The sequence below is a fragment of the Carcharhinus amblyrhynchos genome, chromosome 29 (assembly GCF_965287045.1).
Source record: "Carcharhinus amblyrhynchos chromosome 29, sCarAmb.v2.hapA, whole genome shotgun sequence".
NCBI lineage: Eukaryota > Metazoa > Chordata > Chondrichthyes > Carcharhiniformes > Carcharhinidae > Carcharhinus > Carcharhinus amblyrhynchos.
The window spans coordinates 5,589,460-5,602,786 of NC_137352.1; the positions used below are offsets into that span (position 1 = coordinate 5,589,460).

The 13,327-nt window shown below is 40.9% G+C and overlaps 1 protein-coding gene across 3 annotated transcripts in view; it reads left to right on the forward strand.

Annotated features, from left to right (window-relative positions):
- The window catches only part of kmt2a (lysine (K)-specific methyltransferase 2A), a 153,789-nt gene extending 141,079 nt beyond the window's left edge, over window positions 1–12,710 (forward strand). For 2 of the 3 annotated variants that reach the window (XM_080214813.1, XM_080214814.1), the window contains exons 34-36: window positions 720–803; window positions 6,027–6,156; window positions 9,341–12,710. In XM_080214813.1, the coding sequence (XP_080070939.1) occupies window positions 720–803; window positions 6,027–6,156; window positions 9,341–9,616 (490 nt within the window). In that variant the 3' untranslated portion in view covers window positions 9,617–12,710. The remainder of the gene's footprint in view (window positions 1–719; window positions 804–6,026; window positions 6,157–9,340) is intronic. The other variant, XM_080214815.1, reaches the window with a different exon arrangement.
- Window positions 12,711–13,327: the final 617 nt, after the last annotated feature.

The window sequence follows — 13,327 nt, forward strand, 5'->3', positions numbered from 1 at the left end:
TAAATATACATGCAGTGTGTGTTGTATATTAGATTTTATAAGTTAATGTGAAGCAAAATCTGTGAATATGTAAAAACATACAATCGTGTCAATCAAAAACCTGTAGCGCTTTACCCAAAGGTTTGTACGTTTTTAAGCAGTCACATAATTAATCAGCTTTGAATGGCAAGGATAAAGAGAATGCAAGCTAATATAGTTAAATGAGTTGAAGTACAGCCCTGCTGCGTCAAATTGAATGGCAGGACAGGCTTTAGGGGCTGAATGGCTTTCTATTCATGTGTTCATTACAAAATAAAATGCCAGTGTATCAGCTCCTAAAAAGAGAAACATTAATATTTTAAGTGTTAAACCTTCCCCTGGTTTTTTAAAGACAGAAGAAATGAGATTATTTGTTAAGAATCCATGGAAACGCAATTTAAGCCTCGTAGTTGGACTCAACCAATAACTAAAGAAATGATTTATTGTGGCAGGGTTTTGATGCAGCCTCCATTTACTCATTGGCATTGCCTTGGAGATCTTGCATTCAACATGCTGATACTGGGGTAGCTATTATGCAACATGGATATGTGCTCATTTGCATAATAATGTGCCATGCCACATCACTTGCCCTACTAATAATGTGTGAAAGCATTTCTGCTATGTGTAATATAAATATCCTATAAAGTCTCATGGTGAACTGTTAGCATTGCAATAACTTCTTATTCTCTTTGAACTTGTAGACGGGCAACCAGCATGGACCTCCCAATGGCAATGCGATTCAGGCACTTGAAAAAGACTTCAAAGGAAGCAGTTGGTGTCTACCGGTAAGAGAAAAGTAATTTCTACACAGGGTATAAGTTACAGTGGCTGCCAGAGGAATAGGAAACAAATTTGCCCCCATTACATGGGATGGAATCTTAACAAAAAAATGGCAAAGTGTCAGGGTCTGACTGAAAACTGATGTGTTTCTCTCCAGAGAAACAGGCAGGTTTCCTCTCTAGATCTTATGGCACTTTGTCAGAACAAAACACCATTTTGAGGCTTGGAGCCGAACCACGCCTGCAAAGCCTGGCTGCATTGAGATTGGGCTGCCATTTTTAAAGGAGCATCCTGATCAGATAAAGGATTAACCCCACCCCACCAGGGAGGTCTCAGAGGCTACCATCGCCTCCCCACCCCCACTTCCTGCATTCACCACCAGCATCACCTTCTCACTTTCTCCTCTCTTCCCACCTGCTAACAGTCATCGCTGGCATTGTCTTCTCCCTCTCTTCTCCCCCAAGGGCCCACCCTGGAATAGATTGGCACAATGCCAACCTGTGCCAGGGGGTGTTGCCAAGGCATTGTCTGGCCAGGGCCCTCTTCCCCCGGGAGTGTCACGTCAGCGAGATTTGAAAATACAGCTGGGGGTAATATATGGCAGGCTTACCTGTAAATATATTAAAATACATTTAAATGAGGTTCTCATCCTTTGTGGACATGACGTGTGCTGCTTCATCAATGGGGGACAAGGGAAATCTCAGAATGCAACCTCTCTGGAGAGAATCATGTTTCCCGATCCTCTCTGAATTTTCAGCCTGCGTTGCCATTCTCTCTGAAGTTCCATCTTTTCACAAAGTTATTTTGTTGTGTTTTTGGGTTTGCATCAAGCTGAAATATGTCATATTCCGCAGAAAGAAAGATGAAATCAATACTGAGTGAATTTTTTGAAGCTTTGTATAAGACCTTCAAACTCTTGGCTTAACGGACCACAAAGATGTGGTTCTGCATGGGAGGAAAACTTCACTGGAAGGGCATGACCTTTAACTACATGTTACTTAAATGCTAAATATAAGAGTCACAATAACAACAAAAGTGGTTGAACAAATTCAGTTGCATGAATCAGTGCCTACTTTTATGGCATTGCTGAACTCTGCAGTACTGTGTAAGGATGCTTTGGGTCCGCACTTTGAACTGGTGCAAATCATTGTGTGGACAGTGTTACCTATCTGTGGATTTTGTTTTTATGAATAAATTACCAGTTCCTGTGTATATCCTGACATCATCTTTCCAGATGCATAACGTGGTGATGATCCGTTTAGGTGCTTATCGGAGGGCCTCCTGAGTAAAACCAGCCCAGTTTGTATTCTGGTTGGCTGTGTTGATCTTTAAGCTCATATTTGTTGGGATTGTCTGACTCAAAGCTATCAGAATAAATTTAATTTTGAAATCTTAACAGTTGCCAGTAGATTCCAGGCTAGATTTAGAATAGATTGTCAAGAGATAAAAGGGCAGGGTTATACAACACAAAGGGTCCCATGAAAGAGATGAGTTATAGGAGCATTAAAAAACTTTAAATTGATTAACCCCTCTCCATCCAAAGCTCCATCACTAGTTTTCCTTTCACTCTGACATTAGGGAATACTGATTTCTTGAAGACAGGAATTCTGCTTCCCTGATCACTCAGTAGATAACTTTGGAAATGTGAGTGTTTTAAATAAGGAAGCTTTTAGGTACTAGCCCCAGTCTGTCTGGACAAGCAGGTTCGACAAGATGAGCATGGTCCCAAATGGATTACCAAATTAATTAACCATAAAATATAGAGGAAGAACGGCTATTGCAACTTTTCTGGGCTTGCTAGCATGCCGATATCCCAAAAATGTATGTAAAAATAAACTGCAGAGAGAAAGATGAATGGGTTATTGGGATGAAAAAGGAACTTGTAGAATTTATTTTTATAGCAGGAACCTAAAGTAAGATCATAGTTGCAAATGTATTAAAAAGCAATAAGAAATTATTTTAGCTTTAAAAATAAGATAGTCTGAAAAGATGCAAAAGACATGAAATAGGTGGTGAGCAGGAGACTGTTAATCTTGAATGATTGCTTCTTTAAAGTTTATTTATTTGTCACGAGTAGGCTTACATTAACACTGCAGTGAGGGTATTGTGAAAATCCGCTAGTCGCCACACTCCAGTTCAGGCACACTGAAGGAGAATTTAGCATGGCCAATGCATCTCACCAACATGTCTTTCGGACTGTGGAAGGAAACCTGAGCACCTGGAGGAAACCCACGCAGACACGGGGAGAATGTGCAGACTCCATACAAACTGTGACCCAAGCCGGGAATCGAACCCAGGTCCCTGGTGCTGTGAAGCACCAGTGCTAACCACTGTGCCACCGTTCTTACAAGTACATGAATAGCCTGCTATCCCTAAGTACAAGTTAAAAAAGTAATGACTAATATCAATGAGCTGGAAGCCATGGACAGGCTAAATGTGTCAGATGAAGATCCCTTTGGTAAATGGTATTTATTGGCCATATGGTAAGCAAAAGGTATTTCACTCCATAATTCGATTGACCCACTAGGAAGCTTTCATTAAAACATTAAACTTTATTTAAGAGCACAGTTAGAATATAACAAAAAAAATGAGAATAACTTCTACCAATTAAAATACTTAAACATGACAAAGTATAATTCTTAACATATATCATCACGACAGTTCCAATTTAAGCAGTAACTTCATTGACATAAATTCCTCTTCAGAATCAGCATAAAACAGATATACTCATGTGGCTGCTACGTTTCCAGCCTGTTAATCCCTCTGGATAGATACAGAAAGACACCTGCCTTCTGATTCCCGGACAGAAATTTCCAGAGAATATTGTCAAGCAGCAGAACTTCAGAGAAATAAACATAATCTCTGGCAGTTCCCAGTCTCCAGACCTCAGAGAGAGACTTCTTTCCACAGCTTCCAAGCAGCAACTGACTTGATTTTTCTGCGTAAGCTTGGCTCCACTCAGTCACATGACCTTACTTGTCAATCAATCTAATCAAACCCTACACTGCAAACCCAGGGGAAGACACTAAAACAGCAGAACAACATTAACTCAAATTAAAACAAACATGCTAGCAACTAGGACCAATTATGCTGCTGCAGTAACAACAGAAACATAATCCATATACATCTCATAAAAGCACTGTATTGTCACACATACACCATGAATTTTGTTTGAAATAGTTTTTAAGTTATCCTATTAAGGACTGAGTCGATTGGCCCCTCAACATGTCCAACTGTTACAGACCATCAATCAGCAAAGCAAATAAAATGCTGAAATATTTAACTGAATCAGTAGTTATACGTCTCAGGAGGTCTTACTCAAACTGTGTTGTGCGTGAATCAGACTGCACCATGAGTTCTGTGTCCAGTTTTTTGTCAAGCAATCACAAGAGAAGAATTCAACATTGGAGGCAGTTCAGAGGAGAGCTACGAGGCTGAGCCCTAGTGTCAGAGGTATGAGAAAAGATTTGGAGATATTTGAACTTTTTAATCTTTGGAAGGAGTAAACTGAGGTAATCCTACAGGGGTATAGGCAAGGGGCAGACAGATGGAAAAATGTTTCTGGAAAATGATGTTAGATTTAGAGAATGGGACGGGTTCTAGAAGTTCAAACTATCATGAAGTGCATCTTGACACAACAAACTGATAAACACCAGAAGCTGATGTACAAGTGGAGTAACTGAGGCAGAAACTCAAGAAACTATTGAATGCCCCAGTTGGGCAAACATGGGGTTTTTCTGATTGGATGAAGCAAAATGGGCTGAACAGCCTTACTCATTTGTAATTGCCTTGTAACCTCCATCTGATAGTGCCTCTAAGCAATGTCCCCGCTGTTGATTACTCTTCAGCAACCCTCGCTGGAAGTGTTTGCGTGAATGTCACCTGAGGACTGCATTCAACCCAGCTGCAATGCACTGATGATTGAATAGCCTGGGATTTTTCACTAGGCTAACATACACAAGGAATGGCCACTTGTGCACAGTTGTTCAATATACAAGGACCTATAGATAAGTTTTTCAGTTTGAGTTATTGCCTTCAATATAGGGCAGGAAAAATTGGAAAGCAATAAGATTCAAATTCTTCACCTCAGGTTGAAGCACCATGCTTATAAAGTCCCTCCATTTATTGAATGAGGGCTTTGTAGCTAGTTATTTACTGTTGTATCTTTTCAAAATCATTCTGACATGAGAAAGAAATCCTTTTAAAATCTCCATACTTGCTTTATAAATACATTCAACCCTGCAAACTGACGTGCTGCTTCTGAGCAAAGGTCCATGAGGTGAGGAAGACCAGCCTGCACAGGTCGCCGCTGTGGAACAGTTGAACCTCAACAACAGCACCTTGCATTTATATAGCATGTGTAATGTGTAAAATGTTCCAAGATTTGACTTTGAACCACAGGTGTTAGGGCAAATGGCAAAAGCTTGGTCAAAGAGGTAGGTTTTTTAGGAGTGTCTTAAAGGGAAAGAGTGATGAGAAGAGGTTTAAGGAGAGAATTCCCTTCTTTAGGGTCTAGACAGTTAAGGCAGGGTGGTCAGTGGTGGAGGGATTAAAATTAGATGTGGTGAAGAGACCAGAGTGGCATTTTCTGGCCGTGCTTGTCCCGAAACCGGAAAATCCCACCTGAGATCAACAGATCTTTGCATTGTCCTCCCTCTGTCCGCTACGATTCCTGTGGCAGGTGGGACAGGAAAATTCCCCCCCGATTTGGAGGAGGGCAGATATCTCAAAAGGGTTGTAGGACTGGAGGAGAGTACAGAGCTAGTAGCATAGCCAAGGGAGAATTCGCAAACAGATAAGAGGACTTTACAATTGAGGCATTACTTAATCGGGTGCCAATGACGGTCAGCGAACACTGGGGTGATGGAGACAGATTATGGATGAGTTCAAGTTTATGGATGGCAAAACTTGAGAGACTGATCAGATCAGCACCTGAACTCCATACAATATCACTTAGATTGTGAAGTAATCAGGTTCGCCGGCAGAGTAGAGTGTGTCCTTGGGTAGAAGTTGTAATGTACGGTATTAGTAACATGTAAGAGAAAGCATTTCTGCAAAATTTAATCTGTCAGCCATTCAAGCAGGTTGAGGTTCTTATTAAAATAGCAGTAGAATATCAACTCAGCTGAGAATAAAACTGATGTGATGCTATGAGTTTGATATTCTTAATGAATGATTTGTTCTTTTTCTTTTCCTTCCCACCCTTCCCATCTTTGTAAATGCTGTAGGTCACCAATCCATGGACGGGGCCTTTTCTGTAAGCGAAACATTGATGCAGGTGAGATGGTCATCGAATATTCGGGTAATGTCATTCGATCTGTCCTCACAGACAAACGAGAGAAATATTATGACAGCAAGGTGAGTTTCTAGTGCAGGTTTATGCTAGATAATAACTACAGGTGCTGGGATAGCCATCGTGGGAATCACTGATGTTATTTCTCCGCCGTTTAATGAACCCTTTCTGAAATAACACTATCTATATGGCATCGGCAACACACCGGCTTCCTTGCGACATAAAACAGCTTATCTGCTTGCGTTGTTTAACTTGCAGCAACATTGCAAATCATTTTAAAAACTGGTTTGTGTGCGTGCTTTTTTTGCTTGTTGTATGTTTAGCATTTGCAGTGTCTGGATCAACAAATTGGTTTTGGAACTGGTGACCCATTTAAAAACTGAGCAATTCTTGAGAGCCTTTACCTTACCAGTTGGATTACTTGCTGTACAATTTCTAATTCTCTTAAGAGTTTAAATGGAATGTATTATTATAATTTGTTTTGGGCATTACTTCGAATACCCTTTTGTTGCTTCTGCTACCCCTGAGCTCAAATTGTTCCTGAATATGGTTCTTTGTCACTGAAACAGCCAAGAGATCAGATTAAGGCTGTTGTATGTCAGAATACCTTGCAACAGAGTTTTAACTGCATGAGTGCAGTCAATTGCAAATACTCTCATAACAATTTCAAGATTCATGGGGCTTTGATTGAACTTCATAGAACCATAGAATCCATACAGTGCAGAAGGAGGCCATTTGGCCCATCAAGTCTGTACTGAGTCCTGGACACTACCTTGCCCGTCCCCCACCCTGTCCTTGTAACCCCATGCATTTACTTTACTAATCCCCTAACCTATACATCGTGGGACACTAAGGGGCAATTTAGCATGGCCAATCCACCTAACCTGCATACCTTTGCACTGTGGGAGGAAACCAGAGCGCCCGGAGGAAACCCACACAGGCATGGGAGAACGTGCAAAGTCCACACAAGACAGTCACCCAAGGGCAGAATCGAACCCAGGTCCCTGATGCTATGAGGCAGCAATGCTAACCACTGTGTCACTGTGTGTAAAAGGTAGAGTGCGTAGAATTTAAAACATATGAGTTTTGGTAAAATATAATCAATTGAGTGTACTGAGGCCAGAGCTTTTGTAAACTTCAAAATCATTCCCTCTATTAATGTACAAAATGTCTTATATATAGTTCACCTTTCTGCTGGACTTCTTGCTGATAGTGCCTTTGTTGATATAAACTCAGTAAGAAACACCAGAAGCTATAAAAGCCTTGTGACTGGGGCATGACTGCCACTTCTTGTATGATGCTCAAAATAAAGATACTTCAAAGAATAGAAAGAAAGTTATAGCCAACGCCCTTGTTTTTCTGGCTTTGATGACTTGGTCTCATCTCAAGGCTAAGAGCATTGGAATTTATAAGCAGCTTCCAACAGAATCCAACCCCAGCAGTGAGCCCCACTTGGCCTCAGATGTGCCTGCTTAGTGTGCTTGTTCACTGAAATTAAGGTCAGAATCTTACTCCCATTCACGCCAGCGGTATATTGCCATTCCTCTGCAGTGAAGAGAGATTTGGCTGGCTGCCAAATTCTCCGACCTTGCTGCAGCAGGAGCGTGGCATGAACGACAGATAAGATCTTGCCCTTGCTGATTAAATACCTTGGGGGAAATACTAGGTTAAGCAACACCATTTTTAGGCTAAGCATCACATTGCTCCAGCACTGGACTACCTGTGAGTAACACCATAGATCAACTAGCTATGCATTTTTTAAAAAACTCTTGTTTCTGTATTTGTTGAATAAAGTTTTATTTAAAACGTGCTTGAATCGCTTTTGCTTGCTTCTGTGATTTTTGCCTGCTTCATGGGGATGAAAGTAAAACTGTGTCTGCCTTATGATGTCTTATTGTAACAGATTAATGTCACTAGGGGTAAGGAGGGGTGGTGGGGGTTTATGATTTTGGAATGGAAATGCATATTGTTAATCAAATCAGGTATCTGTAAAATAATCAGGAACAGATTCCTGGCACGCCAGATGATTAGAACCGAAACTGTGATTAACATAATTTTCAAAACTGAGTGAGTCAGTTTGATCAGGTTATATTGTATATTTCATTTTCTTTCATAAATACTCTGTTTAATTACCGTTTGAGTAAGTTAAGCTACTCGAGATGTTCTGGTCCTCACCTTTTACAATACCTTTTGGTTCACATTTGGATTTTTCTTTGGCTTGTTCCCTCAGCTAACTGTGATATGCAGTGTTAAAGGTATAGTGGCAATAGCATTTATTTTGTTCGAACTTCATACAATTTAAAGACCAGAAACAGGCCATTTGGCTCAACTGGTCCATGCTGGTGCTTATGCCCCTGCCAGCAAAATTTGTTCCTTTCTCCCTTTTTGTTCCTGTATATCCAGCTACTTATTATATGTATCTCTACAATTCATATCAACTACTCCTTCTGTTAGTAAATTCCACAATCTAATCACGAAACAGCTCAGAGTTTTCCCCTTAATTCCCTATTGGATTTATTAATGACTGCCATGCGTTTGTGGCGCCTGGTTTTGGACTCCCCGCAAGTGGAAACACCTCTCTATTTTATCATATTCTTAAAGACCTCGATGAGATCATGATCCTCAGCCAACCCTTCTTTGGAGAAAAGAATTCCAGCCTGTCAGCTTAGTACTAGAGAGAAAAGTGAGGGGGATATTCATTGTCCACTGGGTTATTTGGGTTTTTGTCTGTTGACTCAGACATTGAAGACTGATACTTTTATATCAGCTCTTGCATTATCCTTGTATATATTCTAATGTCTCTATATCTTTAATCTAATATGTTTGATTTCCAGTGGACTGGTTTGTTTAAAACGCCACTTTATCTTTTACTGTGCCATACAGAGCCGCAGGTTTTGTGTTCGGCTGAAGCAATTGGGTTGCTACAGTTGGCATCATGACCCTGGGCTATGATGAAAAGAATCTATTGAGGATCCCACTCTGAGCAAAATGCAGAGTGCATCGTTTGAACATTGTGTGGGAGTTGTGCCAAACTTAGCTGTGATTTTTCTTTTGGTCAAGTGTCAGAACTTCTGGCACTCATATCTAGGTACGCACTTGGGTAAGATAAGAGAGGGTTGCTATGCCAATGGAACTCATGCATGTAGGAGCCAGTGTCTTTAGGAAGGTGGGGGGGAGCCCAACACCTGCACTTAGGTGAATGTGTTAATTTTCTTCTTCTGTTTTGTTTCCTCCTTTTTGTACTAACAGGGGATCGGTTGTTACATGTTCCGTATTGATGATTATGAGGTTGTGGATGCCACAATGCACGGAAATGCAGCGCGTTTCATCAACCACGCCTGCGAACCCAACTGCTACTCACGGGTGATAAATGTGGATGGGCAGAAACACATTGTCATCTTTGCCGTGCGGAAGATCTACCGCGGTGAAGAACTCACGTATGATTACAAGTTCCCAATCGAAGATGCCAGCAACAAACTGCCTTGTAACTGCGGAGCAAAGAAATGCAGGAAGTTCCTGAACTAAGGAAAAAATAGATGTAACTGGTGGAAAAAACCCTCTTGAGGTGACTGTGCCATGATTTTATGAGATTACTAAAAAAAAACTGGGATGGAAGTGGTGGTGGAATTGCATTGCAGTTTGCAACATACAAAAGTCTTGTTGCAGCAGTTTTAAAGACTGATTGCAGCATAGAAGAGGGGTCATTTGGCCCATGGTGTCAATGCCAACTGATTAATGGCAAAAAATGTAATTCAAACAAATTTATAAATCTCTTGGTTTTTGTTGTCAACACGGTAAAATACATCGCTAACAGTTGTGGCAGCTAACCATTTTTAGAACTGCAAGGCAGTGTGTGTGTCGGCTAGAGCCCTATTTCCATCCCGCTCCAAGCATATATAGGAGATAGGAGTTCTGAGTGAAATAAATGAGTACAACTGAAATTCCCAGTCAATTGTGGTACCAAGGCAGCACCAACAGCTGAAACTCAGCCTGGATTAGGTGACTTACTGGAGCAGACTCTCCCCTCTGGGCCAAAAAGAAAGGGAAAGATCAGGTATCTTCCACAGTTGTGTACAGGATAAGGCAAAGAGAACACGCAGTTTTGATCTTTCGTGCTATTTGGCTTCTGACTTGGGAGCAATTCGTTTTTAATCGTGATTTAAAATGTGAAGAAAACCTTTTTTTCCTCAAACCTGCTCTTGAGGAGTGACAGCCACTCCTCAACAGCAGGGCAGCTTCAAGTGAAGATGTGCTGAACCGTGGCTGTACCCGAGCAGCGTAGGGGAAAGTCTGTAGTCCCATAAAATCACTTCAATCTGGCAAGTTCCCTTCCCTTTCCAGGAGGCAGTTATCGCGTGTTTTATTTTATGTTTAAAGCTATTTGATTTCTTTTTAAACTTAAGAGCCTCATTTACAATGGCAGAATGTAGAATTAACACTAACTGGGTAGAAATTCTGCCTGACACTTGTTTGGATTTCCTTTTTGTAAATGTTTATTTTTAATTGCTTCAAAGTAGTACCGCACTTGTTAGTGGACTGGCTCTTCAGAGGTGAAATTAAGAGAACCATATCGGAAGAGGCAGAGAACTGGTGACCGGGGTACACTGAAACTTCACACTGACCTTTCTAGTAGTAGGAAAGCCTGCTAATGAATGCTTGGTTTAATAATCCCTGAAAACCCCTTGTTGGTAACACACACAGCTGGTGTTGGCAAAGACACTACCTGTTTATAACGCACTAGTTGTGCAAAAGCACTAATGATGTGTTAATGAAACTCTAAGCTTTCAATAGTGCCTGTTTACTAACAGCAGGGATGGGGAGGGAAAATCACAGACTGACCCTTTCACCGATATAAACCTGTGTATTTTTAGTTAATAGTTGGGAGCAGGCTGGGTAGGGAGTCAATGCTACCATATACTCATATTTCTTGACAATAAGAGAGCATGGAAAAACTCAAAGATAAAATGTCTCAACCTTCTCTTGCACTCAATGCACAGTCTTCTGAAGTCCAAGCTTGACAGCACCGTATCACTGTTCTTTTCAATCTTTGTCAGTACAATGAGTTTTAGTCTTTCATCTGAATTTTTCAATCCACACAAACAGCAATGCACTTAGAACCATAGAAAAGTTACAGCACAGAAGGAGGCCATTCAGCCCATCTTGTCCATGCCAGCCCAAGGACACTTCCAAAATATTGTTTGCAAGCCTTCAAAGTATATTCGTGTTTGTGAGTAAATGGCCAAATATTGTTGAACATCCAGCCAAGAGTTCAACTTAAATCTGTATTAGCTTCCTTGCTTTAATCTTCCTGTGAGTTTCTTTCCTGCGTATAGTGTCAGGGGATGAAGTTCAGGGCATTTGACCACAGTGAAGTACTTTTGAATTCAACCATGAATGAACCTCAATCTAAAACTGGCGATCCTAGAAGTTACCGTGGATGATAGTGATGTACAAATGCTTAATGTGCCCTTTTGGCGTTCCTTAATTCACCTTTTTAACGCAGGCGTTAAATACCTCCGCTAAAATAACAGATGAATGCCCACCAGCACATCAAGCAACCACCTGCTGGTAACTTCTAGGATATCTTTCCTGCATTCCCACCACTTAACTGCTGTTCTACACAGTAGTGTGGGGAAAATTAAAACTGGTCTCCAAAAAAAAAACTTAATCACCATATCAGAAGGGCAGAGCAAATTCTTTTTCTGGAAAGTGTTTATTTTATCAATCAGGAAATAATTTCTATTGAATTGACAAAGTGCTACAATAGCTGACTCCTGGAACATGGGCAAGTTTGTTTTGACCAAATGAATGCATCTCAAGTGGGTTTACGGCAGTAATTAACGTTTGAAGATCTTGATCCCTTATATTTTTGCACTGTGTGCTATTTAGATTGACGCTAAAACTAATGTGTTTGTACTGACTACAGCCGTGTATCTTGTAATTCAGACTACAGTCGTATTTCCATACCTCCCGTTGTTCAAATTATTAGCCGTATCTTGTGTATTCCATTCTCCAGATTACAGATGTGTCTCCTGTTATCCAAACTGTATTGAGTTTTTGAAAAAAGCAGTTTGGCTGATCGGGAAGTTGTGTTTTATTTAAAGGGGCACAGTCTTCATTTAAACAAAACAAGTATTGCCTACCCACCCTCTCCACACTTCCATTCCGTTATGTACATCCCCTCGCAAAAGACAGTGCCCCTTTAAGCAATAATTGACAGCAAGCCAGGCTGATGGATGGAAGACTGTCAGGATGAATGTTTCCCAGTTGTCCATTATTGCTATTTAGTCATACCTCTGGACAAAAGTTGGGTTGGGGATTTTTCTTCTTCATATGGGGTTTGTCTTTACTCAGTTGCTGCTGCTTAATGACATCCATCTGCCACCAGCCTTTTGGGACCACGTTCCTCGCTGCTATGATATCAGCTTGTTACTTGAGGGCACCTTCGCTCGTAGAGAGGTATTAACCTGTTGTGCAAGAAAGGGCAGTGTTAACCTGAGAAGGACATTGCACTTCACCAAGTTTGTGGTGGAATCACCAGGGCAGCATACTTACAGCACGAGGAAGACCCACCTTCCGAGTGTGGTGTTAATGTTCAGGTAATGGGGATTCTACTGGAAGTGGGTGTGGGTGGGTGGGGGTTTGGATTGGGAGGGGTGGGTGGGGTGGGGAGGGGGTTAGTTCTGTATGCACTGACAGTCGTGAAGACCGAATCTGAAATGCTGTACTAATGACCGCTAGCTAGTTTAACGCACAATAGCCAGCTATGAAGAACTTGGTTGGTCATTACGTTTTTAGTTAGTTTGCGTGTTACCAAACAGCCGCAGGTGAAGTTCATGATCGAAAAGAAACCATGACTAACAGTGGGCAATTTGGTTTATGTGTTTCCTCACACCCCTCTAACTGCATTGCTGGGCACTTCAAAAAAAAGGGGCAGATATTTGATTAGCAATTTTTATTGACATTTTATTCATAAAATCTTTGATTTCTATTAATTTTCTTAAATAATTGAAGGAATATATGAAACATCAGTTTGCAGTCCCAGTAAGAATTTAAATAAGTACAATGACTAGCAGTTGCTGCTAAGTCATTTTTAATTATGTGAGTGAGGAGGAGGTTTTTAAAGCAGTATTGTTGATGATTAATAGCCTTTAGCTATGTTATATAATTGGGGCTTAAGAGGTTGCCTTCAATGCCCGTACTTCTACCCAAAAAATCTAGTTTTCCATTCAAAGG